Source organism: Anser cygnoides, chromosome 3 (genome assembly GCF_040182565.1).
Source record: "Anser cygnoides isolate HZ-2024a breed goose chromosome 3, Taihu_goose_T2T_genome, whole genome shotgun sequence".
Classification (NCBI taxonomy): Eukaryota; Metazoa; Chordata; class Aves; order Anseriformes; family Anatidae; genus Anser; species Anser cygnoides.
In genome coordinates this window covers 24,008,954-24,036,740 of record NC_089875.1, presented here as the reverse complement: position 1 = coordinate 24,036,740, position 27,787 = coordinate 24,008,954, and the positions used below count along the sequence as shown (strand labels likewise).

The 27,787-nt window shown below is 37.6% G+C and overlaps 1 protein-coding gene across 5 annotated transcripts in view; it reads right to left on the bottom strand.

The window, feature by feature from the left end:
- Window positions 1-5,078: 5,078 nt before the first annotated feature.
- Window positions 5,079-27,787, bottom strand: part of DISP1 (dispatched RND transporter family member 1) — an 89,237-nt gene continuing 66,528 nt past the window's right edge. For all 5 annotated transcript variants that reach the window (XM_066993688.1, XM_048057583.2, XM_048057591.2 and 2 more), the window contains 6 exons: window positions 20,353-20,382; window positions 16,469-16,592; window positions 15,027-15,154; window positions 14,579-14,676; window positions 12,463-12,560; window positions 5,079-8,734 (listed from right to left, as the gene is read on the bottom strand). In XM_066993688.1, the coding sequence (XP_066849789.1) occupies window positions 5,090-8,734; window positions 12,463-12,560; window positions 14,579-14,676; window positions 15,027-15,154; window positions 16,469-16,592; window positions 20,353-20,382 (4,123 nt within the window). In that variant the 3' untranslated portion in view covers window positions 5,079-5,089. The remainder of the gene's footprint in view (window positions 8,735-12,462; window positions 12,561-14,578; window positions 14,677-15,026; window positions 15,155-16,468; window positions 16,593-20,352; window positions 20,383-27,787) is intronic.

Here is a 27,787-nt window from a genome sequence, read left to right as displayed (position 1 = left end):
CTTCTGTTCATTTTTGCATAGCACAAAAACATCTCCCTTAGAAAGTGGGTTTAGGCCCAAACATTAAAGTGTACTAGGAACTTTTATGAGAGCCAAAACCTCAGCATAATCATATGCAGAAAACATTGCTTATGATTTTGCTTAAAACATAATGTGTTCTGAGGATCAGGGCACTGTAAAATAGTAGTATTATAGTTAAGAGTCAGGAATGAATGATTTGCTCCTTTCCTAAGCCATAGAGAAATACGCTAGAAATGATACTAAGATAAATCTAGGAACAATTCTTAGTTAAGTGTTTACAAGGGTTTAAGAAAGTTTGTTTAACCCCCAAAGAAAAACCATCTATCTGCTCTAAAGACCCATTGCTGGAAGAGTTCAACTTGTAACACTACAATCATTGTGACCAGCCCACAGCAAGAGAACAAGTGCTATCCCTGTTGCTTTTAATACAAATCAGCACAAGTTTTAATTAACAGTAAAGGTTTGGGAACTAGAATAAACACACATTATTAAACAGCACAATTTCAATAAAAGCAACCACCAGCTGCTGCTCTGAAATGTGTTTACCTATTTGCAGGTAAATTGACATCTATCAAAACCTAAAAAAATCAAATCCAAATACAAGTTGGGCATATTATCTTTAATATACTTCAGGAATCAGATGAAAATTACGTGTCTTCAGGAAGTACTTGAGTCTATGAAACTTTCTGAAGTGGACACCTTAGAAAAAAACCCCTCAGAACACAACTGCCAAATAAAGGGGGACAGCAGAGTCCTCAGCGTGTGAGACTACTTGGTACTCAGTAGTTGTCACACAGTGGTACCTAAAAACTGCAGTCAACACCAGGGCCTGTCTGAGCTCTGCATCATTTATTTTATGGGCTCTCCAGACTTCCGAGACCTTATTCTGATAACGTAAGTGAGAAGGTGAGATATAGGAGGAGAGTGGAATGACTGATGCCAGGCTGATACTACCCATGGAGTAAGCAGCCAAAGGATAATGACATGAATGCGAGGATGGTTTTGTGATAACGACACTGGATCCAAATTCAGGAGTCTGAGGAGATATATTATGCACTCAGAAAAGCTATTGTCTTTCTTGCAGTCTCTCTTACTTATTTAGACTGATCTTTTTTTTTTTTGTAAATGCAAGTATGATTTAACACTCCGGGAATACTCAAAACTTAGAGAGGTACAGCGTCTCAGATGACCACTGTAAATCAACTGCTAGATGTACAGGCACTTCAGATATTACTGGCAGAAGTAAAATTTAATATAGTTTGCCAGCATGTGGAAAAAATTTAAGGTCTGACTCAATGAAGTCAGTGTGAATTTGGCTTGAATCAGCCATCTGCTACCTATATTAAGTACTATAACATTGTCTGTATAAAGAAACTCAATTCTGATCACATTTGACATTTCTTACAGCGCTAAAATTTTGTCATTTGTCAACTTGTATTTTTAGACCTCTCTTGGACTGACTGCCAGGGCTCCATATGGCAAAATTAGAAGTGCTCCTAATCCAAAGCATTTTAAAGGAATACTAACACATTAGTTAATAAGGAACAAATTAAAGCGATTGCAGATGATCGTAAATTGATGGATTTTATTTTTCTTAAAAAACATGATGGAATAATAATATAATAATTCTAAAAATCCTTTATGTTAGTATGCTACCTACTGACCCATCTACAAATACTTTGTATGAAGTTGCTGCGTTCAGAGTGATTTTGAGTATGGTGTAATATTTTAAAGGGCTTACTTTAAATTACCATGTCTTTTTTGTTGTTGTTGTTAAACTGATCAGTCTATTACCCATACTATAAATGTTATTGTAACCTGAAACACAGAGACTAAGGCCAACACAGACAACTAAGGTGTCTAACATGTTAAATAGCTTTTTTTTATTTTCCCAGATGGAAGCCCCAGTCTAAGGAAGATTCTGGTTCAGGCAGATTGTTCCTGAAGAAAATGCACTAGCAACTTCAGAGACACAAACAGAACCCTGTCTTCTTACATAAGGTCTTTCTTTACTCCTTTGGATAATCAGAGATGTTACTTTAGAGCCTTTGATGTACAAGTTACAGTAAAGTCTTCCCGTGTTCAGTTTTTTCTGTTGTCTTCATGTCCCAGGCTATAGGGATCATCCCAGCCAGAACAACTACCAAATACCCTGCCCAATTCCATAAACTCCCCAGCATGGATTAGCCACAGAAACAAATCTACACATCTAAAGCCAGTAACTTGGTCACTTCATGGAGGAAATGCTAGGTAGTGACCTGGCAGCACCCTTACCCCAAGTGAGCAGGCTGCAAGAGAAGCACTACCAACCACACTTGGGCAGCACACCGCATGCACATCCAGATGCACTGTGAAATCACAGCAACAGCAAATCAAATCCTGGAAATCGGAGTACCCAAAGCTCAGCAGCTTCACTTGGGACTTGGCAATCTTCGGCAACTCTTAAAAAGGTATGTCTTAGCAGGATATAGTGCTCTTGGCTAAGATTGCGTGCAGTGGAACAGGATCCCACCTATCCTTGCTTGCTCGTAAAACCTATAAAAACTCAATTTTTTTTTCTCTCATGAGTTTCCAGGTATAGGGTAACGCATAACATCACTAGCCTTCACTGGAACCAGCTCCTCTTCTCTTCCATTCTCCAAGAGTCTTGTGCTGGCTTGAATTTTGAGTCTGTGCATGAATTGACGGAGACGATGTCCACACACACACACACAAACAACTGTTAAACTTGTTCTATGTCAATGATTGCTTCTTGTCCAGCTATGTGACTTAGAAAGAATAAAGAGGTTAGTAGGGAGGCAACGGCAAAGTCACAAAAGACAAATACAACAGTGATACTGTTCGTTAGCCAAGTACGCTAGCTCATTTTAATCTAAGAGTACATTACATCACAACTCCTTATCTGTTCCTATTATTTTTTAACTGTATCAAATTTTAAGAACCTATAAATTATAATGAAAATACAACATTAATCTTCATTGCTTACCTCACCATTGTAAAAGCATTTATTAATATAAGCCATAGGAAGGGGTCTCCTTATGCAGAACGCAGTTATGGAAAGCTCACTCAGAATAAATCTCAATTTTGAGCTCCCTAGCTCAAAACGTCCCATGTTCTGTAGAGGTATTAACTAGGACCTCCCTAAGGCCCATGTCTCAAAGGCACAGCTGTAACAGCTGATTTGACAGGCACTACATGAATGTTACACACTGCTTTGGAAAGGTCTGACTGAAGGTCAATTAAACTATCAAAACATTGGTTTCTTTGAGGCTTTCTGTTGTCTACCGGATTTATTGCCTAGCATGTTACATACATCCCTCACAGCAACTGCACTCAGTCAGGTGCAATGATTAAGGAGAAAGCTGGATAATAATGCATGGCAACAGCACAGTTTATTTCTTAACCTTTTTATTTTCTTTAGATTACTAACACTGCAAGTCTTAGCTCTTTATAATTAAAGGCCTCTGTGGTGCACAGAAAATCCTCGAATTGCTCTCGTTACAAGCATTTAGAGGAATCTGGCTGTAAATTTAGTTAGGAGTTTTAAAAGACCTAAAAAATATTTTATTATATACCTAGGAAAGAACGCTACTCTACTTAAACCATGTAAAATCACTTCAGTTTTTTCTGTAGAGTTCAAGCTTTTACCCTCTTCCAGTCACTGAGATATATAAGCACTAACATCACTACCCTCAGACAAACCAAAGTGGTTTGATTGTCATCTTCTATGTCCCTTCACTATGAACATTAGAACAGAAAAAGCCAGGCTTTTCCTCCAGTGATTCATAACACACCAAGTATATGATATCACAACAGTCTATGAAATCTATCTTCTGGTATCTATGTCAAATAAATTAACACAATCAGCATAACCAAACCATTACACAGATTCGGCACGAGGGTACATACCAATTATGACATACTATGCAGTTCCACCTCTCAAATTCAGTTTCTCTGAATGATGATGTAGACCAGCTAGCATCTCCATGACCAAATGGTATCCGTCATTTGAGTAAACACTGTAGTTACACAAATAGAGTGTCTGAAATCTATTTTCTCAGTCACAGGGTTTAGACCAATATTTCTAACTACATCTTGGAACTTCTCTGGGTAAGAAAAACTCAGAGCGCGATATTTTACTTTATGCATTTGAGCCTTCTAAATTGACTTTGATACTACTGACAGTAAGCCTAGAAAACACGTGCTTTAACTGTGCCTTTCTCTGCAGTATTAGTTCTCATTTATATGCTTCGTGGGAATAAGCACAGTATTACAAGGCACTTTATGCCCATTTTTATAACTACTGATGCTACATATGTCACATACATGAATCTCTCATACATACATCTCTCGTCATCATTGAGAAGTAAATAATATTCACTTACTATTGTTTCCACCCGTATTCTCTAGTATTTAATAGTAGGTCTAGAGAGTAACTGGCAGAAAGGGCAGTTTAAAATGTTTTACTGCACTATATACATAGATTCATAACAATGGCAGTGAGAGCACAGCTGACCTCCACAAGAGTTTATTTTTGTTAGGATTTGGTTAGGATTAATAGTTAAAAGTATTCCCCAAACATGCTCCACTGCCTGGTCTTCCAATGAACAGTTACAGCCCTGCCGTTGTTCAAGGGCTGCACAATGGTCTGAACAGAAGCCTGTAAGACAGCAGTGGAATAAGGGAAGTGCACTCAGAAAAAGCCGCAACCGTGCTTCATCCCAAACATTATTGATCTCTCAAGCCCTGGCTTCAGCAAAGGGAGAGTTTCTTTGCAATGCTTTATATTCTTGAGATGGTTTATATGGAGAATTCAAAGTCTAATGCCCTGGGGCAAAAACTAAATTAATCATAATCTAATTTACAGTTACAGAAAAAAATCTAGACAACATCAGGCTTTACTACATGTAATGGCTTTATGAAATATATAAAGGTTACTCTTCTATAAAATATATATTTTTTCATTCCAAAATGCAAATTTTAATTCGTATTTACTCAGGACTTTCTTGTTTAATGATTTAAACTTACTTCTATAAGAAAGACACACAGTGGCCAAATTAAAGATTTATTATAGTGTTTTTATTAACAAACTTTCATTGGAAAGTTCTGGGCGCATTAACATAGGAGGCACATTGGCTTCGATGTTTGGCATTTGACAATCAACAGAATTGCACTTCACTGTCACAGCCTTGCTACAACAGTGTGAATTTTCATGGCAACCTTCACAGTGAGCCTCTCCCACTGACCTATTCAGCAGGTGGTTTTCATCATTTTGGTCAGCATTCAAAACCTGGTCGTTCTGCAAAGAACGCTGATCTATCGTCTTGCTCTCAGCTTTCTTTTTCTGCTTTGACATAGAGGCTTTCTTGCTTTCAACCCCGTTTGCTTCTGTGCCACCCTTTTCATCACACTTGTCCGTCTTCTGGCAGAATCCCTTGTGGTTGTTGGATACACTGTTCTCACATTCGGAGCAATGAACAATGAGAGGACCTACACTGCGGCAGAGAAATTGCGAGGAACTCATTACCTTTGGAACTGTTCTCATGTTTTCCTCCGGGTTTTGGTGAGCGTGTGAATCTGTCCTGTTTATTCTCTGATGTGTCTGAAACTGTTGCACTGACTGGAGGAAAAAATTTTTAGGCAGCGAGTTCTGCGTCATCGTTCTTTTGAGCCTTCCTTGGAGGCAACTGCAGTGGAGGACATGCTGGACTGGGTGCACATAACCTTCAGCAGCTTGCTGTAAAGCATTTATGGGACCCACAGGGTTTGGGATCTGTACAGCTCCAGGTGAAGGAGAGCACTGGTAACAGAAGGGATTGCTTAGCTGTTGACAGGAGTGCGGACTCCACTGGACTGCTACTTGTTTATATGGATCTGGACAGCTGCACTGCCTGTTTTGAGAGAAAATTGGGCATAGAGCATGTTGGTCAATAGACTGTAACACAGCTGAACCAGCAACGTTTTTTATGCTTTTGCTCACTTCACTATTATATACCGAATGCATAGGCATGCAGGTGTTTTGGGACCTGCTACTGAAGAGTTCTGAGCAGATATGAGTTTCCTCATACGTCACTTTCTCTGCAGGGTTACAGACACCAGCTTGTGATGCCAGCGGCTCAAGCTCATAGTGCTCATGCTCCATTTCTGGTTTTTGACTTCTGGAGTCCAGCTGATACTTGCTAATGGGATGCGATTTATTTTGACCTCTGCCTCCCTGGGCTCCTGAAAGGGTCTGAGAGAAGGCATTACACCGCAATTTTTTTGGTAGCGGGATTTGGCCACAAGTGCCCTGAGGTCCAAGGCATCGGCACATGCACTGGAAGAAGAACGTTGCAAAAGCCCAACTAATGCACATTATAAGCATCATGAAAGTGCCAAGCTGTGTGTATGCCAACACTGTAGAGGGCATCATCATTGCTCCAGCTACAAATGTTGTCAGTGCAGCCATTGCAATAGCAGAACCCATACGGCTTAAAGAAAAAATCACCTTTCCCTCTCGGTCAGGGTCAGGAGCAAGGCGATAAGCCACTCCATAATGAACAGCAAAGTCTACTGATAAGCCAACAGCCACAGAAATAGTGACAGATTCTAGCACATTCAGCTCCCATCCAAGAAGAACCAGAGAACCTACAGTGACAAAAATAGTTCCAGCTATTGAAACTATTGCGTAAAGGCTTATAATTATATTCCAAGTTGTAAGAAGCATTACACTAAATGCAACAGCAACCGAAAGACCCATGGCAATAAGAGTACCATCAGAAAGACTGTCCTGAAGATCATAAAATTCTAAATTGCTTACAAACCAACCATTGCTAAGGCCTTCAGGAGCAGAACTAAGCTCATTTGAAATCCATGAGTCAACCTCTTTGTAGAACTGATGCATTTTCTCATAAGCCAGTGTGAAGAGGTAGGTGCTTTGGAACTCCAGCACCACTGCCCTGATGGTGTCATTAAGGTCGAAGCGAGGCCCTGGGGTTTTGCTATCTAAATGGTACCCTGTGCTTCTTTCTAGCTCCATTATAGCTCTCTTGATGCATAACTCAAAAACTTCTTGTTTGTATGGAAAGCTCCAGTGGCTGCAGCAGGGGTAGAGAGATGGCTCATCACAGTCCTGATTTTCCATCCACTGCTTAAATGTTTCAATAAAACAGCTTGTGAAGTCTTGTTCTTCAGTCTGATAAAAGAATGTTTGATTTCTTAACTTCTGACAGAAGCGCAAAATCCAAACCTGTGAAGCGGGGCTAGCAATATTAAAACTACTATCTAGTTGCAGCTTTCCTTTACTTTTAGGATTTAAAGGGTCACCATTATCTTCAGGAGTGACACCCCAGATTACTGTAATAGGCATGTGGAGCTCCTCTCCGTGGTGGACACGTTCAAACATAAAAAGTTTTTTGTATTCTGCATCATATCGTTCAAATGGGTGAGAAGACCTAAATACCTGAAACTCAGAGAGCTCCAATGACGGCAATTTCATCTTTGGATTTACACACACAATATATGCTCCACCGATTGTTAAGGCAAGGAACCAGAAAAGCCAAATATAACGGAATTTGATAACAATGCATGGCAAAACTTTTTCAAAAAATATCCTGGATGCTTCTGAGACTGCAAAAATAATCTTGTGGAACGTTTGGCACAACACTGTCCAGCAGTTTTTGTTGTTGTATACCCTCTGCTGAGGTTTTTTAAAGCAACTGAAAATATTGAGAAGATACCGTTCATGTAATACAACTACAGCAGGTAGCCAGGTAACCATCAAAACATAATTTACCAATATAGCAGTGCCGGCATAAACACCAAAACATCTGATTGCTGTGATATTGCTGACATAATTAGCATAGAAGGCAGCAGCGGTAGTAAAACTGGTGACAAACATGGAAAGAGCAGCGTGCTGCAATGTGATGCTCACTGTCTCAGAAGTTCCAGCATGAGGTTTATCAAATTTTGTGTAGTTCCAAACATCACATAATACAAAAGCATCATCCGCTCCGATCCCAACAAGAATAATTAATGCTGTGAGATTCATGAATGGAAAGAACTCAAAATTAAATACTACCCGATAGAGAAAATAAGAAACAATCAAGGAACTAATTATTGCAAACATAGTCATCAGCGTGATAAACATGGACTTCGTGTATACACACATAACTAATAAAACAATTACAATGGCTATGGCAGGATACACAGTATCCATCAATAGGTAATCTTGAAACAAACTATGTTTTATTCCAAACTCAATCCCCGTGACAGTTGTTACACCATCAGAAGAGTTCCAGTTCTCAAAGTTGTCTAGGTAAATACTCATCATGCTTTCTCCTTTCTCAGTTGGAGAGAAGAGCATGCTATATTTTAAAGCTGGTAAGACATAGTCAGCTGTCTTTGGGCTTAGGAAATCCTTGTCCACTAGATAGTGAAGGATCTGGTAAACAGCATTGTACTTGGTACATTTGCGAGGCACGTTTGTACACTTGAGTTGGTCCTTCCTTTTGGCATTCATATCCCAGCAGTCCGGCCCCAGGGTCCCATTGTAGTAGTATTTGGCACATGTGCGAAGCAGCTTTAGGGTGTGAGAGACATCTCGTTCTACAATTTTTTGACACGATGACCTGTTGTTTAGAATGGCAATATAGTTGCCCAGAGTCCAGCTGGGACAGCACGAAGCAGCAGTGGCTCTCTGGCAGAGATCGCCAAACTGGGAATGGGATCTGATCTGTGTAAAAACAGGCAGAGCCAAAAATTCATTTTAAAGTAACCACCTGAATTTTTAGAAACATTCAGACACACAAAAAAATCCTTAAGTGACAAAAATTCAGTTTACAGTCCTTTTGTGTTAACATTTTAAATTCCTATTTCTGCATGCATTGGTTTTGATCAGTGTCCTCTTATATACACCAGACTGAACCAGCAGTAACTCAGTGTTCTGACTTGTCAACGCAGTGTAGATTTGGCAGAAGAGTTAAGAATACTGTATTTCTATTGTTTGAAGATGCACTGAGTTTTCTTCCAGACTGAGGGTGGTTAATTCTCTTCTATTATCTCATACTATAGTCCTGAAAAGAGACCATCAGCTATACCTTAACAAAGTTTCGTTCTGCTTTCAATCACATACTGACGTTCCTAGGAGAAGCAGGGATTTACCATCCAGAAGAAAGGACATGACAGCTTTTACAACGACTACCATCATCTGACCTATCTTCTACAACCCTCACTTTGAGTTTTTTCTTGCTCTCATATAGCTGACAAACATTTCTCCCGAACAGGTCAGCATGCTGCTGCCTAGGCATTGTTTGTCCAAGTCATGCAGAGATTTCCAAGTCACAACATAATTCATCTGTGACATAAGGCCCCATAAAATAAGTGTTGTTGCACAGAGATGGCAGTCGTGCCTCTGAACATTGCACCCACCATGGGAAGAAGTCCCGTGGGTCAGCACAAGAGTGAAGGAACAGAGAAAGATGCAGCAGGAAGCCCAGAGAAGTTACAGGGACAACCAGGCACCAGCGGCAAATGCAGACAAGGCACAGAGCTAGGTCACAGTGAGGGGAACCTCTGTTGTCAGCTCAAGTCAATGCCCCAAGCCGTGGACCTTCTATCAGAGCTTTATGAAAATGATAGCAATTTTAACATTTTGGTTAAGGAATCTCCTTACCTAAATGACTGTTAATCTGGTATGTGGAAAGTCTTCTTTGACTTTAAGAATATTCCAAATTTAGTTGAAACTACTAAGTGCAGGACTTAACTAAACTGCCATAAGACACTTTTGGCAAAATTAAAGCATCTTTAAGTAAAATTGAAACTGCTAAGCAACAATGTTAGATCATGGAAATTTTGGTAAAAAGTTGGTAAAACTCATTCTTTATGCAGCAGAGGGAATTTAAGTCTTAAAATTTTCATGTCTGCTGCTACACAAAACTTTCTGGCTTGTTGTATGTGCTGAATTAGAATTAATCCTTCAAATACTTAGATACATGTAAAACTTCAGTCTTAATCAAGTTGCCTATAATGAACACATTTTAATAAAGTCATTAAAGCTATGTGCTTAAGAGTTTACAGGATTGGGACCAGAAATCATTACCCATGTATATTTTAGATCACCTCAATTCAAAACATACTACTTTGCTTTTCTAGCAAAATTGCACAGGTTTATTATTAGCAATCATTTATAATGCAGACAAAACCTTGCAATTGGGGATTCTCATGAGAGTTATAAAAGCTTTAATATGGACTTAATTTTGTCAACCAATTTCTGAACAATAACAAACTGGCATTCCAAAAAACCAGGATAATTCACATTTGATTGTTTCCAGATAAAAACACTCACACATGCAAACACAGGAAAAACCGAACAACCTATTAAATAAAAGGAAGCACTGGAATAGCCTATCTGTGTTTTTCATGGCACACCTCCAGGTTTATCTTATGAGGATATAATAGGCAAACCCTTGGGTCAGGCAGGCAAATTGGTAGGAAAGGATTGTATTGTCTTCTCTGCATATTCAAGTTCAAAACAGGACAATGAGGGTTAGATGCTGTTCTTCAACACTTGCTGCAGGCCATAAACATTCACTGGTAAAGTAACTGCTGCCAAAGATAAAGTAACATGAGCTGGCAGCTGGAAATGAGAAATTAAAATGCAAAATTTAGCTTGGGATAGCTTATTAAAACACTATGTAAAATGTTAATACATTGTAGCATTGGGCTTTGTTAGTGATCCAAAGGTATGGCAAAGGCCATTTTGCTGTTGCCTAACTTGGTCTGCCACTGGCAAGATTTCCATTTGTTCTGGAACAACTAAAGAAACCAAGCAGTGCAACCTGCGCACATGCTGCGTCTGTAGGCAGACCTGCCCAAATGGATATATGAAGTGACAGAAATCACAAATACGTGTTTTTGGGGAAGCAGTCTGAGAAGATAATTTACAGTCTTTGAAGTTTATAAAATAACTGTTTATGGTTTATAGGGAAAACATCCTGCAATTACCAGCTGAAAGAAAGGGCTCTTCTCATTCAAGTAGTTACAACATTTCTTACAGCTATTTTGTATATAATATTTCCATGAAGATTATAGGACTACCATATGCTGAGCAGCTGTACAATGAAGCCCCTGACTGTCAGTAAAATATACAGTTAAAGTAGATACAAGCAGATGGGAATACAATTATCACACAGGATATATTGTTAGCTCATATTAAAAGCAAATACTACGTGGTGCTGAAATCCCACTTGTCATTCAAAAATTACATAAACACTAAGGTTCACATTTCCAGAAAACACTGTCCAATCTTGGAATACAGAAAGTTTTGCCACTCATTTGAACAGAAACAGAATTTTGACCCTCAACAGTGATGAATTCAACAACAAAACTGACTACAGCCAGAGGAGATTCGGTAAGACTGGAAGGCCACAGAAGTGTCAATTTCTTCTGATAGCTACAGGGCAAGTCAGCCTCCTCTCTAGAGACTGGTTGTTAGCTGAACTTCATGTTTAGAAGTGGGACTTACGTCAGCACTTCATTTGAGTTCTAAAAAGTGTTAGAAATGCTCAGAAATTGTTAGAATTGTTTAGAAATGTTACTTGTAAATAGCAAGCATTTAAAAAAAAAATAAAAAGGAAAAAAGCTTCAGCCTTTTCTCAACCCCAAGTGTCTTATTTTTATTACACATTTACATATACCAACCAGCAATACCTAAAACACCTAAACATATCAGTTTATTTTGTCAACTACCTAGCTAAAAGACCAAGCCACTATCATGCTGCACTACTGTTGTGCTCAGCTGATGTGCCTGATTATTCTCAAGTAAATACGTAAATTACAACACAGATCCATAGAAACATTATCTGCAACAAATACTCTTTATGAATATTTACATCATTCTGGATGTGGCTGAAGGAGACAACATTTTATTTTCTCAGGTGTTCTTATTCTGAAGGATGAGCTATTTTCATGGAGTCAAGATGTGTGGTGCTTGGTTTTTTACTTTCATGCTTCCCTCAGAAAGTAAAGCCATATTTGAAATACCATTTTACTATAAAAGTATGCGTACAGGGAGGGAAAAAGTCATCAGAAGTAATGTGAGCATTAAAAACAGTATTTTTCAGAGGTAATTAACTGTGTTTATTTTCTTACACAGATGTATTATTTTTTATTCAGACAGCATTGTTTTGCAATGATTGGTATCGTCCTATACATAGGACAATATATAATCCTCCTCCACCCCATTCTGGATGGCATTAGTAGCAAAAACAAATTCCTCTGTATAATCTAATTGTAGAGATTGTTGTTTGTTATCTTCCTCTGTACACAGACTGACCATTTTACAAGGATGTGAACAATGTCAAACGCTCTCATATACTGTTGGATGACAATGGGCAGCAAAATGAAGCTCAAATAAATGCTTTCTATCTGCATATTAAATAATAATACAACATCTTTACTTACCCTCAAGTTATCTACATTGCACATTGACTTAATTGCATTCAAATTCCATAAATTCTCTCCTTCTGTTGATGTAAAAACCACTCGTGAATAGCGATCACCTGAAATTACAGGAGGACGGTTTATGGACTATTTGGTTGTGTCTGACATCAAATACTGATGTAAAATCCCACCATTCCAATGATGCCAATGAATTTTTTTTTTCAGGTCATGGGAATCCACCTCCTTTTTAAGATGATAATATATTTATCTGTAAGACTTAGTCCACATGAAAGTTTCAGTTTCCTTAAAGTGCTTATAGTAAACATGGCATCTTAAATATTATATACCACTTAGAAGCTCTACAGACTTCTATTCAAGCAAGTTATCTTCTGAACTATGACAAACAAACAAAAAAAAATCCAACAACAGAAGATCTAATCAGCAAACTATGAAATTATTGGCACAGCATAATGTCAGTGCATAGATAATAGAAATCAAAGGCTGATTTAGTAAGACATTCAGGAATGTAAATAATAATTATAAAGATGTTTCTACAAGACTTTTTGCTTTAGAAGCAAATGACTGCAGTGGAAATTGTGATATCCGTAAGGCCATTTTAAATAATTCTACAGTTTAGATACATGCAGCTTAAATTAAAAATTAAATCATATTTATTAGAAGACAGCTTTTAGAAAAAGAAATCATTACTTAGTGGCAGAAGTCCTTTATGCATAGCTGACAAGGGAAACATATATACATGGACATATATATGGTACTGAGTAACAATATATGGTACTTTGGGTTAAGAAACATTATCACTTTAATTATATTTCCAAAAACAAAAGGTTGATTTTTTCCCACTGCTGAGAATATGCAGAGCTGTTGCCCTTCACAGAACTGCAATGAAAATACTCAGTGGTAGTGCCTTATGATCTCTGGCTGTGCTTTAGGATCAAGGAAACTGAAATCTGCTGATCCTAGAGCAGACACAGAAGGATACCAATGACCAATACGGGTCAGGAGGAAAACAACCGATTTCTTTACATAACAAACTAGAAACTCCCATAGAAGCACAATCCCTTCACGACTGACACAACTGAGACTATGCAGGAACAGTAATGGAAAGAATGAGACTATACAGAAATAGCTGGCGGGAGTTAATTCTGCTTCAAGCTATAGTTAATGCTCAGTAGTGTTTCTAATACATTTCCTCTTCCTTATGAAATAACTTTTCAGTCTAATTTGGTTCTGCTCACAATGATGACATTGTTCATATTGTCTCACTTTACATGTAAAACCTCAGTGTAATTGAAAAATAAATAAATCTGTTTTTCACCTGTTTTTACTGCTCATTGCTTTCTCTCTCAGGTCAATAATATAAACAAATAACTTCATAATTACGTTTTTGTGCTCTGTTATCAGTCTTCACACATACAAGTAGCAGCAACAGAGCCCAAGTAGGCATTCTTTGAATAAAGGTGAGATCTACATCTGCTAATGTGTGTAATCTGCCATAATGTAACTTACCAATGTTTTGTCTTATGCTTTGTAAAAAGTTTAATAAAGACTTCTTTGTCCTCCAGTTTAATTTAAACATTTTCAAAAGCCTTTACTACTTTAAGAATTTGCTGGATTTTTGGTTGGTTTTGTGATCTTTTGGTTTTGTTTTGTTTTTAAAAACAGCCTAAATTCTGGGCAGGATATGACCTGTGGATGTCTTTTAGGAAAGAGTCTCATATAAACATCTAGAGGAAAAGTAATTTGTTTTAGGTGGTTTTCTTTTTTTTAGAGTTGATGGCACAGACAAAACACAACTTCTTCCCCAGTGTGAGTTAAGTGCTATGTCTATAGGCATACATAAAACACTGCCCTTACACTGATTACAGCATTATCAACAACAGAATATCTTTACAGGAAATGGAACCACTTTAAGGACATAATTGCTTCCTAGGAAGAACCAATAGAATATAACATTTTAGCCCAATAATTTCAAAGGCTTCTGCACATACAAAGAAGGTGTTTATCATGAATATACTAAGCAAAAATATTTTCCTAATCAGGCACACAATAGACAGAAGAGCTCAGAAATGATTCAACTGTCAGAAGCTTATTCTCCTTACATCATTTCTCCACTTACTTGGAATATCACAGAAAAAGGTATCCTTGTGAAAGTTCCATTCTGCTTGCCTCTTTTCTCTTTCATAGTGATCATCTGACCATCTGTCATCTTGATGACTGAAATGGAATAAATGGCTTTAACTTACTTCACCAAAGAAATTGTTAAAAGACGTATCCAAACAAGTTACACATCTCATTAGCTCTTCTATTACAGTGTGACTTCTTTATTCAAGAACTGAAACATTCACTGCATTTTTTCTTATTAGAGACTTCAAAGGCTGACACAATATTTCAAAAATCTTATGATGGGAATTATCTAGGTCCTTGAAAATTGTAGATGACTAGATCCAATACGTATTGAAACCATTCACACTATATACAGTAAATTCAGTGGGTACTAGAGCAAGTGCTATGTACACTCAAAAAACCATGACAGAATAAAATGAATCTTTAATACAAATTCTTACCTTTTAGCTTGCTCATCTGCATATTTAAAAGGATAATTTGCAAGTGTTGCTTTGTACCCTGTGTTTTTCACCATATTGTTCCATGTAACCAGTCTCTGTCCTATTGCTGTCCCTCTTGGTTCAAAACCCTAAGAAAGAGTATTATAAAATTCCATTAATACTTTTAATTCTTTAGCTCAAACAGGAAAGTGGAAACATGACCAAAGTGATGTATAGTTTTCATTACGAAGCATAGTTATTCCAGGCATCTGCTCTAAATGTAAAATGTTTTATGACGGGCCAGTTTGACAAAATAATGACCAACTATATAAACTGACAAGGCATTACAAATTCTTGCGCATATTACTTATCTCCCCGAGAAATGGTGATTATTTAGTCTACTAAATGTTCAACTTACTTTTCAGAGTAAGGGTATTCTGTAACGTTCTCTTCTGTATCTTAATTACAACTCTTTACTGATTTTTATGATCTTTATGATCTTTTTTTTAATGATCTTTATGAATAAAAACTTTATAAAGTTTATAAAGTTTTTTATGAATAAAAACTTTTGATCTTTATGAATAAAAAAATTAATTAAAAAATATATATTTTTCCAAGAACTAGGCAGGTCTTCCATTTCAAAAGTGACTTTGAAATATAATTAGAATAACTTGACTGTTTTCAGAAAAAAGCCATTACATATGGATATGTACAGATACATGCTACTATAATACAAATAACAATAAATTACAGGAGTAGTATATCCATATTTGAGGATGGAAAAAAATGTATTTTTTCCATAAAGCTACTCATGGGTAAAATAGCTCAAGAAAAATAAGAAATGAGCACAGTATTTAACAGAATCTGATATAGATTACTTTCAGTCTTTCAATATGGATATCATTTCATCCCCAGAAGGCACTTGGAATACCCTTTCCTTTAATAGATCCTGGCCCTCACTCTTTGAAACTTGATTTAGAACGTATGGTCTGTGTTGTACTGTGCTGTACATCTAAAACTGGGATGAATTTACATTATCCAATGTACAGCAGTTCTGTTGTGGGGCACATGAGATTCGAATGACAACATGCAGAACTAATTGAAACTCATGGATAACACACTCTGATGGCAACTGCACCTTTGTTATCACTCTTTGTTACCAATGTCAAAATCTGATACTTTTAAAATTATTTTTGCTAAAGGAATCACCAGGCTCTTTAACATTTCATTTCTTTCATGGATCTATCAGACAAAGCTTGATTTTGCAAGCTTACTGCTGATGGAAACTCAATGGAAATTGATTCCCAAAGAGATTCAAAGTACAGAGGATCTTTTCAGGCACATTAAAGCGTCAGGGGAATATACCAGTTGCTTTACTTGCATCCACTGTTTACTGCTAATATTGAAAAAACATCAAGCCAAAAATACTTATTGGACAGTACAAGTGACTACTATTCACTTACCAGCAATGGATCTGAGAAATCTGGAAGATCTGGAACTAATATTCCAACCAGTGCACACACCACTATTAACACAGTACACATGCCCAGGACCACCACAGGCCAGTCAGCTATCAGCGCAGCATAGCTACATGGAGAGCAGCAGAGAAAAATATGTTACAGAAAAGAAAGTCATGCAGAAACAAACCTCCTCCCTCCTGAAACACTCTACTCGTATATAAAAAAGCTTTTCATATCAGACACAGGAAAAAATGCAGTCTTTATCTTAGATTTTATTTATACTGCTACAGAGGTGATTAATTATGGGCTACTGAAATAGATATTTCTGTTGTTCAGTACCCGTTAGGAATTTAAACTGCCATAGGAATCATTTATGTAACATTTTTATATTAAAAATGAAAAACAAACATATGTGAAATGAAAACTCTAAGTCTAAATACAAATTTCTGAGATTAGTATTTCTTCCTTAACCTTACACTTAATTTCTGGCATGGATATTATCCTTGTTTGGGACCACTAGAAAATAAATGTTTTGTTAAAAAACTCAGGATAGAAAACATCACAGTTTCTTCTTTGAAAGTTTAAGCTTTTTTTAAAAAAAAAATCAGAGGAAAAACAGATTTTTAAGCAGAACCCAAAAGAAAACATTTCCTCTATATTTAAAACTGCCATTTATAAAATATACTCAAAACCTATATTCTAACTATCCACAAAATCTGTTTTAAATTCAAAGATGAAAGGGAGTTGCAACATGACACAAGCTAATCAGCATTAATGTTTTAGTCTTCTAGAATAACATACATCCTTGGACTTTAACTCCCGGTATGTTCTCAACTTTGAGAGTGCAAGAGTTTTACAACCAAATCTAATTTTCATTATTTTTGGAAGATATTTTTTTTCTGTTAAGTTGACAAAAGGTATCAGGAAAGAAAACGAAACCCAGAAATCTTAATTCCTTAACATTTTTTCTTCAAGTGAAGAGCTGAACTCATACAGCTTATGTTTCAAGGGTAACATTGTCTAATCTAGGGATCAAAGACTACTGAGAGTCCCACAAAGTTTAAAAGGCATTTAAAAAAAGAATTGTAGGCTATGAATCATTCTGCACTGATTGTCTCTGTACACACTAAATATTGATCATGAAGATTTATACCCCATTTCCTCCTCAACTTGCCTGCAATGTAACATGAAAGCAAGTTTATAGCAGAGCTAGATTATTGTACTATCTACTACTATTGTATTACTATCTTAAAAGATTGTTTCTTTTTCAGTTTTAGGCCAACCCGTTACCTAATCACAATTTGATCATCTGCTCTAGAGAAATTTTCCATCCCATTCCTAAGATGGGATGTAATGCCCAGTTCCTTGCTCCAGCAAAAGCTTCCCATTTTTCTAACTGTAAAATCAACAGCAGCGAGCAAGCTTATTGCTGACTTTTTGTCGCACATGCAAGTCAGTATGCTCCAGGGGTCTAAGCACAGCTTTAAGCAGCAAGGGAGTCCAAAGCACTGGGTGTATCCCAATATCCCATTTGGTAAATGTGGAATAATTCTTACATTCTCACACAAGAGGTTAATTAGCAAAAGCTTGAAAAGCAATCTGAAGCATTAGTTTTTATTAAAGTGAATCACAAGGGGGCAGCTTGCCAAATGAGCAATTGTACAAAGTAGAAGAGAAGGGAAGTAAATGACCTAATAGAATTTTCCTATTTATAGGATTAAATGTTTTCATAAACACCAAGTGCTAGATTGACTAGTTATTACAGACATTTGCTCTGAAGTCATAAAATTCTACCTAAACTAGTTATATTTTCCTATTCACTAGTGCCAGATACCCCTCTGTCATGTTGTTTCTATGCTTCCATTGTCACCTGAGCAGCCCTTCGGACACTAGCTGCAAAAGAAAATGTGTCCTAGGTGAATTGTTTAAAAACTTAATAAGCCATATACAGAAGACAGCAAGTGTTTGTTTACACTTGTACAACTGTCCTGCTTCTTACTACATGCACTGAAATTCAGACAAACAAAGCTGACCTGAGCTGGAACATTAAAAAAGTCCTAACCATGCTACGTTTTAATTTTGTCTGAACATAATTCGATGTCACTGAGGGCTCTGGTTCCAACCAAGATGCCTACAGGCAGCCCAGATGTTGTCTACCTCTGAGTGGCTAAACATGTGGCAGTTCCTTTATTTTTCACCCATTAAAAAGCCAGAAAATTAGTCTAATTACATTTTCTCTGTGAAAAGCCAATGCCATGAATTAGATTCTGCATCTGATAATTTTCAAATCCAAGAGAAAAATCTCTTCCACATCTTTCCTCAGTCAAGGCATCACTCCCCTTCAGAAGGCGCATCCTTAGTGCTAAGCATGTACCTTAGCACTTTTCCATATCAGGATAACGCCTCGTGCTTTTGATGCCTAATTAAAACTATGCTTGCACAATGAACCAGGCATATTGTGACGTTACTACACTAGCTTTTTTTAATCCTTCTAAGTGTTCAAGCACTACATGATGAATTTTTTGTATCTATGACGTTGACTGAAATCTTTTTAGGCCACTCATTCACTGCTTTCCACCTAGTTGTTAGAATGGTATAGTTTGAAAATACGTGCAGTTTCCACCAATTTCTTTCCTCCTGATATTTCACACACATGAAGGAGTATTTTTTCTTCATGTTTTAAACAAATAAAAATGCTTAGGAGATTCAATAAGTAATTCAATCCAGGCTAATTTCACCATTTTGGCACCACTAAAGACTGGTTTCAAGCATTTTACCCCAAGGTGATCTAGACTCCAGGCATTTTCTTAAAAAGTAGGAAGAAAAGAAAAGAGCATTTTGCTTTCCCTTCCATTTTAAGCAGAAGCATAAAACTTGGACACTGTCAAGCTTTTCAGTTCAGCACTTATATGCAGACATACTCAGTTTAAACCACTGCTCAGTCTCACATAAAAAGACAGAAACATATCACATATAAATTCAATACAGTAAACACGAGCAATGGCTATTTGTGTGACTGCACTCATAGTACCACAGATTTATGCAACTCACACTAGATAGTCAGTGAACGAGCCTGTTTTTTACTGAAGGTAAATTCTACAGGTGGATTATGTTTTTAATGTATGTTGACTTGCAATGATTTCTTGTTGCTATTACTGATACATGAACAGTTTAGGTAAGTTGCTCTACTGCTTTCTATGATCCTGCCATTCCTCAGAGCACATGCCGTCCAAACCTAGCATTCTTGACCATGTGGGTTTTCTGCTTTGGTTTTAGGAAGCAGAGAAGATCACTATGATGAAATTATCTGAACTTTTCTGTCAGGTTATCGTTCTCGCTGACACAACCAAGCTGCTTCTCAGAATAACCCTTAATCAGAACAGTAACAAGCCACAGAGTTTTTAAGCTTCTGCTGACAGTGTACATGTATAGAACGAGAACGGCATTGACTGTAGTAAAAATTACAACAAGATATTTGCCAGAAAAGCCGTCTGCATAATTTTAAAATTCTGCCCCAGTATTTTGTCTCTAAAAGCTTCTCCCAAAGAAGTTATTTACGGAAAGACTACTTAGGCCACTTTCTGTGGTCTATTCTCTTCCTGCTCCCACAGGCTCCACAGCTGTTTGATTAGGGATGTCAAGGCGCGTGTCCCTGGCTACACCTTTCCGTGTTTATTTAGGGACCCACTGAAGATCAGTTCTACTAACTGCTTCAGAAATCCACTACCCACTGTGTGAAGAAATACTTTCAATATAAATGGTTTTAGTTTGATTGCCTACTATTTTTCTCAAATGTACCGCATTTTTGCATGGGGAATAACAACTTTATGATCACTTTATATCTATATGATTCTGTAAACGTCTCATGTGATGGTATTATACCTTACCTTTTTGGTAACTTGAATGGTCTGGCTGGCCTGGAAAAGGGGGAAAAAAGAGTAATTGAAAATATATGAAATATATGTGCACATGCCAATTTGGTTAATTTTTCCCATACATGGATAAGCAACTAAATGATAAAAATCAGCTGTTTCAGAATATGAATTATTTTAGAAGACATACAATCATACTCAATTGAGCCTTTGCAAACATGTAATTCAGAGAATAATTATAGCTACAAAGACAGCTGGGTTTTCAAAAGCGGAATTTTATACAGCTGATTTTTGGGATTACTATTTAAGAGGCTGTTCCAGTTTTCAACAAAAGACTAAATAAACAAGATAAAAATTCAGTACCATTAAAAATCATGAGAAAGTTTGCATATGATGGGAAAGGACAACCAAAACACCATGTTCTGACACTGCAATTCATGAACCTTCTTAATTGTCCTTGGTAATTCCATTACCGAAAATGATTTTGGCCAGAATTTTTGTCTTACCATAATACAGAGAATAGCATGACAAAAAGTACCTATATAAAATAACTTTTCTATTCAAGTTTCTGGTTTTTATTAAAAATGTAATATAAACAACTTGACGAGGAGACCGCAAACCCAAATGCAAATTATTCATACTCGCAACTATTCAGTGAACACTTCATCTTGTTAGCTATTGATCAGCAAGTCCAGCATACATTTCACTTTAAAAAATTTCCATGAAGTCCTTTCAAGAATTTCCTGTCTATGAACATGACATACAATCACTCTGAAAATGTAACCGTACTGTAGCCCTGATTTAGTTATGAACTTGTTTTACCATCATGGCCATATTTAATAGTACTTCTTTAAAAAGTATAGAGAACAATTTAAGAAACAGCTGCTTGCATAAAATAGGTCACTTGGTACTTCTGTGCTGTGGTCTCCAAAAGAGTGAAGATTTGCATATTTTCATACCACTGGATTAACAGCTCAAACTTTGGACCCTCCAAAGGTTTTCAGAGAAGTTTAAAGCTGAATTCAGTGCTCAAAATTTGCCGTCATCTGAGGAATAAGATTTGTCACACTGGGCTGAAATTGTAGTCCAGGGGAATAAACATTCTGACATAAGCACTTTAAGGTAGCTGCAACCATGCCTGTCCCAGGTGACAGTACTGCTTAGGCTATATCTAATTCAGAGCAACTATAACGGGAAAGGGGAAATAATTTGTATAAAACTGAGCCTCCAACTCTACACTCTGTTACAGCAAATAAGAAGTATAATATCATGCAAAACAGCTCGTAACACAGCAAGAGGTCACTTCAGACGTACATTCAAATTGTTGCAAAATAACATGATAGCAAAAGATATGATGAAAATATAATTGACAGAGTAACATAAATTCTACAATTCACGTTATCCCTTTCTTCAGCAGAGACAATGGAAGAAAAAGTTAAATTAGCAAAGCTAACACTGATGCTAGGCCCTCTTTTATTCTATATCCTCATTCATCGTATATCTCAGGCAATATAGCATAAATACAACTGTGATGTAACATTTCATCAAGATCCTGGCTTGTATCAGGGAAAGTGCAGCCAGCAGGAGCAGGGAGGTGATCGTCCCCCTGTACTCGGCTCTGGTGAGGCCGCACCTCGAGTGTTGTGTTCAGCTTTGGGCCTCTCACTACAAGAAGGACATCAAGGCCCTGGAGCGTGTCCAGAGAAGGGCTACGAAGCCGGTGAGGGGCCTGGAGCACAAGTCCTGTGAGGAGCGGCTGAGGGAGCTGGGGTTGTTTGGTCTGGAGAAGAGGAGGCTCAGGGGAGACCCCATTGCTCTCTGCAACTGCCTGAAAGGAAGCTGTGGGGAGCTGGGGGTCGGCCTCTTCTCACAGATAACTAGTGATAGGACTAGAGGGAATGGCCTCAAGTTGCGCCAGGGGAGGTTCAGGTTGGAAATGAGGAGACATTTCTTCTCAGAAAGAGCAGTCAGGCGTTGGGACGGGTTGCCCAGGGAGGTGGTGGAGTCACCGTCCCTGGAGGTGTTCAAGGAGAGGTTGGACGTGGTGCTTAGGGACATGGTCTAGTGGGTGATGCTGGTGGTAGGGGGATGGTTGGACCAGATGATCTTGGAGGTCTTTTCCAACCCTAATGATTCTGTGATTACATATATATACATATATATACATGTATATGCATTTCCTCAAGGAAATTTAACTTTGATAAGAATTAAAAAAAAAAAAAAAAAAAAAAAAAAAAAAAAGATTTCTATTAGTTGTAACCCACTGCTGTCTGGAATTGCTCCAACCTGCCAAGTAGTGGAGATGCTAAATGGAACATGAATGTAGGTAGCAGAGTAGTACAAATTGCTCCTAGCAGCCACGAGGAAGCTGGAGAAAGGGATGAGGAAAGCAGCATACATAATTTGCAGTTACAGTAACTCAGTTTGAGGAAATGTACAGACAAGAATTTTCTCTTAAATTTAGCCACAGAAATGAAGGCTAAATTTATGAAATGTCACCAACCTTTAGTTTGTAGTCCATCATGCACTAATCTGTATTTCAGAGATACTGAACACACTAATTCTAACAACTAATACCAAAAATCTTTCTGGTTCTCCTGGTGCCAAGAGAAGAACAGCATACTTGTCAGAAACCAAAACTCACAGAAGCCCGAAGAAACTGATTTCTGAAATGATCTTGCAACAGTAAGTTGCCTGAGGCTGAAAGAGAAGCTGTAGCAGGCTTGGGAGGCTTCTCATCATCCTAACTAAAACCTTAACCACAAAACAAACTTTCCTCAACACAGCCTAGACTGGACAAAAAGAAAGTAGGTATTGGGGTTGGAAACCACTAAACCTGATTCTTAAGGGAGTTGTAATGGGACTCTATATGAAGAGAAATGCTTAAACAGGGAAACCTTTCACGGACAAATTCAGCACCAGTGAAGAACATTAACTGAATCTGTGCTTCCACGCCTGTATGGAAAGGGATAAAACTACAGAGTCAGAAAACAGATTTTTGTAATTACAAGATATGCTTTTGGGTTTCCAGATCAGAGAGGAACATATCCACACATTTACTGTTAATACAGTGACCCAAAGATTAACTTCTACCTTTTATTTTTTAAGGTCTGCATTTCCACATATGCTCAGTTACTTGTGAAAGCAAGTCTTTTTCTCATCTGTGCCATAATGGAGTTTACCACTAGCAACAATACCATGCAATTATTTAGCACAAAGAACAGCCAAGCAAGGACCACAACTACAGCACTAGTGGCCATAATTCAGGTCTATACTGACCTGTATAGAAGTGTATATGGCAATTCCAGTTTATACGGACAGATAAAATTGCCTTCTGTATGCTCGGATTTTGTCAGTTTTAGTGCCCCTTTTCCAACAAAGTTAATCTACAAGGCTGAAAAAAACCAGCAGGTTCTTTAGTTGATTATTAACTCCCACAGAGGGAATGTTTTCCTCTGCACAGGCTGTAGCACCGCTCTCCACATCACTATGCTGTATGACTGTTACAGTGATCTGCGTGAGCCTGTAAAGGGTTATCTGGTTCATCCAGAGAGCTGTGTCCACATCACGATGCAATCCCCCAGACCTGAGGGTTTGCTCAGACTGTGAGGTACAGAGCAGCCACAGAATCACCTGAGCTCCTAAAAAAGCTGGTGAGATAAAATTTTGTTGGGAAGGACCAACATGTAATTGATACTACTTTGGGGATGATGCAGGCATCTTCTCAATGTATCTTTTTGTGTATTCTCTTTTTTCCACTGCTCTCCCAGTCCCTTCTGCATGCAAAATCTTAGAAAACGTGCACATCTTAAATCTTCATTGAACTTTATCCCCCATTTCAATTATGTCTCTGTAACTATATGGCAAAACCTGTTTTCTCAACAGAATCTAAAATTTGTTTTAGATAGGGCTTCCAAAATTAACTTTGGCTGATTTGGTTTACATAAAAAGAGTAAAAATACCAACATAACCGTTTCTTATCCTCCCTCTTTCCCATCAAAACCAAACTACATTTCCCTCTGTTTCCTCCACCTGCAAAATATATTCAGTGCTGAACAAATGATGATGATTAAGTTCTTCAAAGTTAGGGAGGGTTAAAGGTCACACCTGCTATCAAACTGTTTTGTTTCGAAAAGCGTGCATTAAAAAAACCTGTGTGTACCAGAGTGAATTCCAGCAGTGTAACCAATCCCTTGCAGCTGTTGTGATGACTCTATTATATCAGTCAATAAGAAAAGTTATCCCTGAAAACTATGCACAAAAATTCTTTAGTTATGCTCTAAAATACAGAAATGCATGGTAAAACCAGATCTTTCCCACTTAATTAAAGCTGCTGTGTCTAATTTTTGAAGTATTATACTTCCACTTAGTTTAAATAACACCCCCAAGCTCTAAAAAAAGTCTAGACAAAAAAAAAAAAAGAAACAAGAACAACAACAACAAAAAACAGTTTTCATGAGAAAGAAATGGTGAATTCCATAACTGTATTGGGACAAAAGCCAAGTTGATGTTTGTATTGAATTACCCTTGTAGTTAGTTCTCACAAGTTTGATACCAGAAAGTGACAATTGCATTTGTTTATGACAGGACTAGCAAAACAAAGGTATTACATAAATTACACTCACTGATTAAAATCCAGTATAAGCTATGCCAAGGGGGAATAAAAGGATGGGCGATATTCTACTACCATTACTGCAAACCTTATCTCTACTCAACAGACACTTTGCTTTATGCTTTTCTTTCCTAATGACTATTTTAGCTCGAGCATCACACGATTAGGAAATACAAAATGAAAAGATAAACAGATTGGCTAAAAAGCTCCTAAGTTCTTCAACGTGAAACTTATTTGGTTGACTAGCATCCTTCTGTGCAAGATGGTGAAAAGGAGGAGTGGTGTTTTTAAAAAGCGTTGCTATAATATCAGACTGCTTATTAGGCAAGCATTATTGTCTAAAAGGAACGTTTCATGAGCGTGTTCCTTCAGCATGGAACTGCTCCAAATGAATTTGACACTTAATAAAATTGTGGATGGCTTATTGTTTATGTAGTGCATTTGTTTTGCTTGTCTATTGCCATTCAGAGGAATACAAACCTGGATGTAACAGATGACAATACAATTACCTAAATATTCCAGGACACTCTTTTTGCAGTCTTTCCTCAACAAATCTCTATTGTGAAAAAAGTATCAATTAAAGTAATCACTTTCACCTCACACCAAAACGAAGCAATGCCAGCTGCTTCATGAGTAGATGCAAGAAAAGCTGCAGGAAGTAGCTATGACAGAACATTAGGAAAATAGACTGTGTTTAGAAGCATAATTTGATGAGAGCTTTTTCCCTATTGTGGAGTAAACAACATTTAAAAATTCATTGGCGGCTATCAGTAAATTAAAAGGTAGAAAAAGATACTAATACAATTTTTGACCACAAGCATTCCTGCCTACTTGTTTTAAGTGTTATTAACTTGTTTATACAGTAACTTGTTTTATCAAGTCAGTTAAAGAGGGTCGATACATTTCAAAACATGCTTTTGTATTAACTTGGCTAAACAGCGTACTCCTAAATCACATTAAATCCCTATTATAATTCTGGATAAAGCCCTGGTTAAATATTTGGCTTCTGAGTTATTTCATGACACTTACACACAATTAATTTCTATTACACAGTGTGCAGATAGAGACTGAAACTCAGATGTAGAGGGACTTTTCCCCTTTGTTCCTCAGAGGAACCACGAATGAGTCAGACTAAGCTGAAATGAATGCATGTCGGGCTACCACCCCAGATATGAAGCAGCACAAAGGCACCGACTGGGACTGCTGCACCCTGTTCTAAGGTATAAGGCAACAACTAGAAGAACCATAGATAACCTGAAACTGTCAGTGCAGGTGCTTCCTGTGTGAGTTAGAGAAGCAGGAGAACTTCCAGCCTTGGCTAAAAGGTGCTGTTGCACACAACCACAGAACAGCTGAGGCTGGAAGGAGCCTCTGGAGGTCCAACCCTCCCTGCCCAAGCAGGGACACCTAGAGCAGGTTGCCCAAGACCACGTCCAGGTGGCATTTGACTACCTCCAGGGAGGGAAACTCCACGGTCTCTCAGAGCAACCTGCGCCAGTGCTCCATCACCTGCACTGCAAAGAAGTGATTCCTGATGTTTAGACGGTTGCTGCTGGAACGAGCATTTCTTGACGACGCACTGCTCTTCTTCATCCCGTTACCTGCCATCAAGCAGTTTATTGCAGACTTTCAGACGGATGGGCAAAATGCATCTCAAAAAGATAAACACCGGTATTTGCAGCCACTTTTCCTACTTCCCTGCAGAAACTGGTCTCAGATGAAAAAGTACCAACTGCTGAGAAATACAGCATATCAATCTGAGATCCAGGCACAGCTGCTTTTAAATTACGAACAGTAACAGTGGACCATAATTTCAGGGCTCAAACGTGTGTCCAAGTGTAGCACACAAACGGTCTCTGACAGAAACTTGGCAGATTAGGAAAAGCCCAGTTTTCTAAATGAGAAAACTAACTGGTCAGATTGCTAGCCTTTGTCATTTTGGCTCTGAGCTCCGCAAAGTTTTGAAAATAAAAGCTTAGCTTGCAGCTATTTATCACAAAAGCAACTGAAAAAGTTGTCACAGGGATGCAAAGTGATCCCCAATAGTACTGCAGAGAGCAAAGCCGCAGGGGCAATGACGACGACTGCTCTAGTAAAATGGGATCCGGAGCAAATGCAGTAGATCTGTAAGAACTTATCTTCTGGCAGTATGGACAAACACTGAATGTTTGCTTAGTCTTAATTCTGCTTTCCTCATGCAACTATTCATAAAAGGCAGGTATTGTTTTTCTCATTACAAATAACATCATGTCCATAAAAACACATAGCACATTTGTGAAATAGTGTACTCTACAGGACACAAACTCTTCTTTTTGGAGCACCTTGTATACCACAGGTGTCTAAACACAGTGATACAAAAAAAAAAATCATTAAAAAAATAATTTTGTCTTGCATTTCATTTAATGATGAGCCCAAAATGTTAAATTAACTGTGCTTACTGAAAAAAAAAATAATATCAAGAAATTATCTGTGGGGAAAAAAAGTGAATTTAAGTTAAACAGAAAAAAAATAGAGTGGAGAAATTAGAGTTTTCTTCTAGCAACTAACTTGAGAAGTTAAAGAAGCTTTAGTTTACTGAAGTTAAATCATTCCTGGCTGATCTGGAAGAAACTGAAGATTTCATGCATTTGATCTAAGAACAAAACACACTTTTCAACAACAAAAACAAATCATTCGCGCAGGGGCCAAGAATTATGAGGTGTTTGACCTCAATGCTTTGCTTTACTAGAGGGACACTATTCCTTTTGTTTGTAGCTCTGGTTACAAGAAGTGATAAAACAGCCTTTTGTCATTATTACACTCAAGAATAAGCTAAATCCCTGCAATATAGAATGAGAT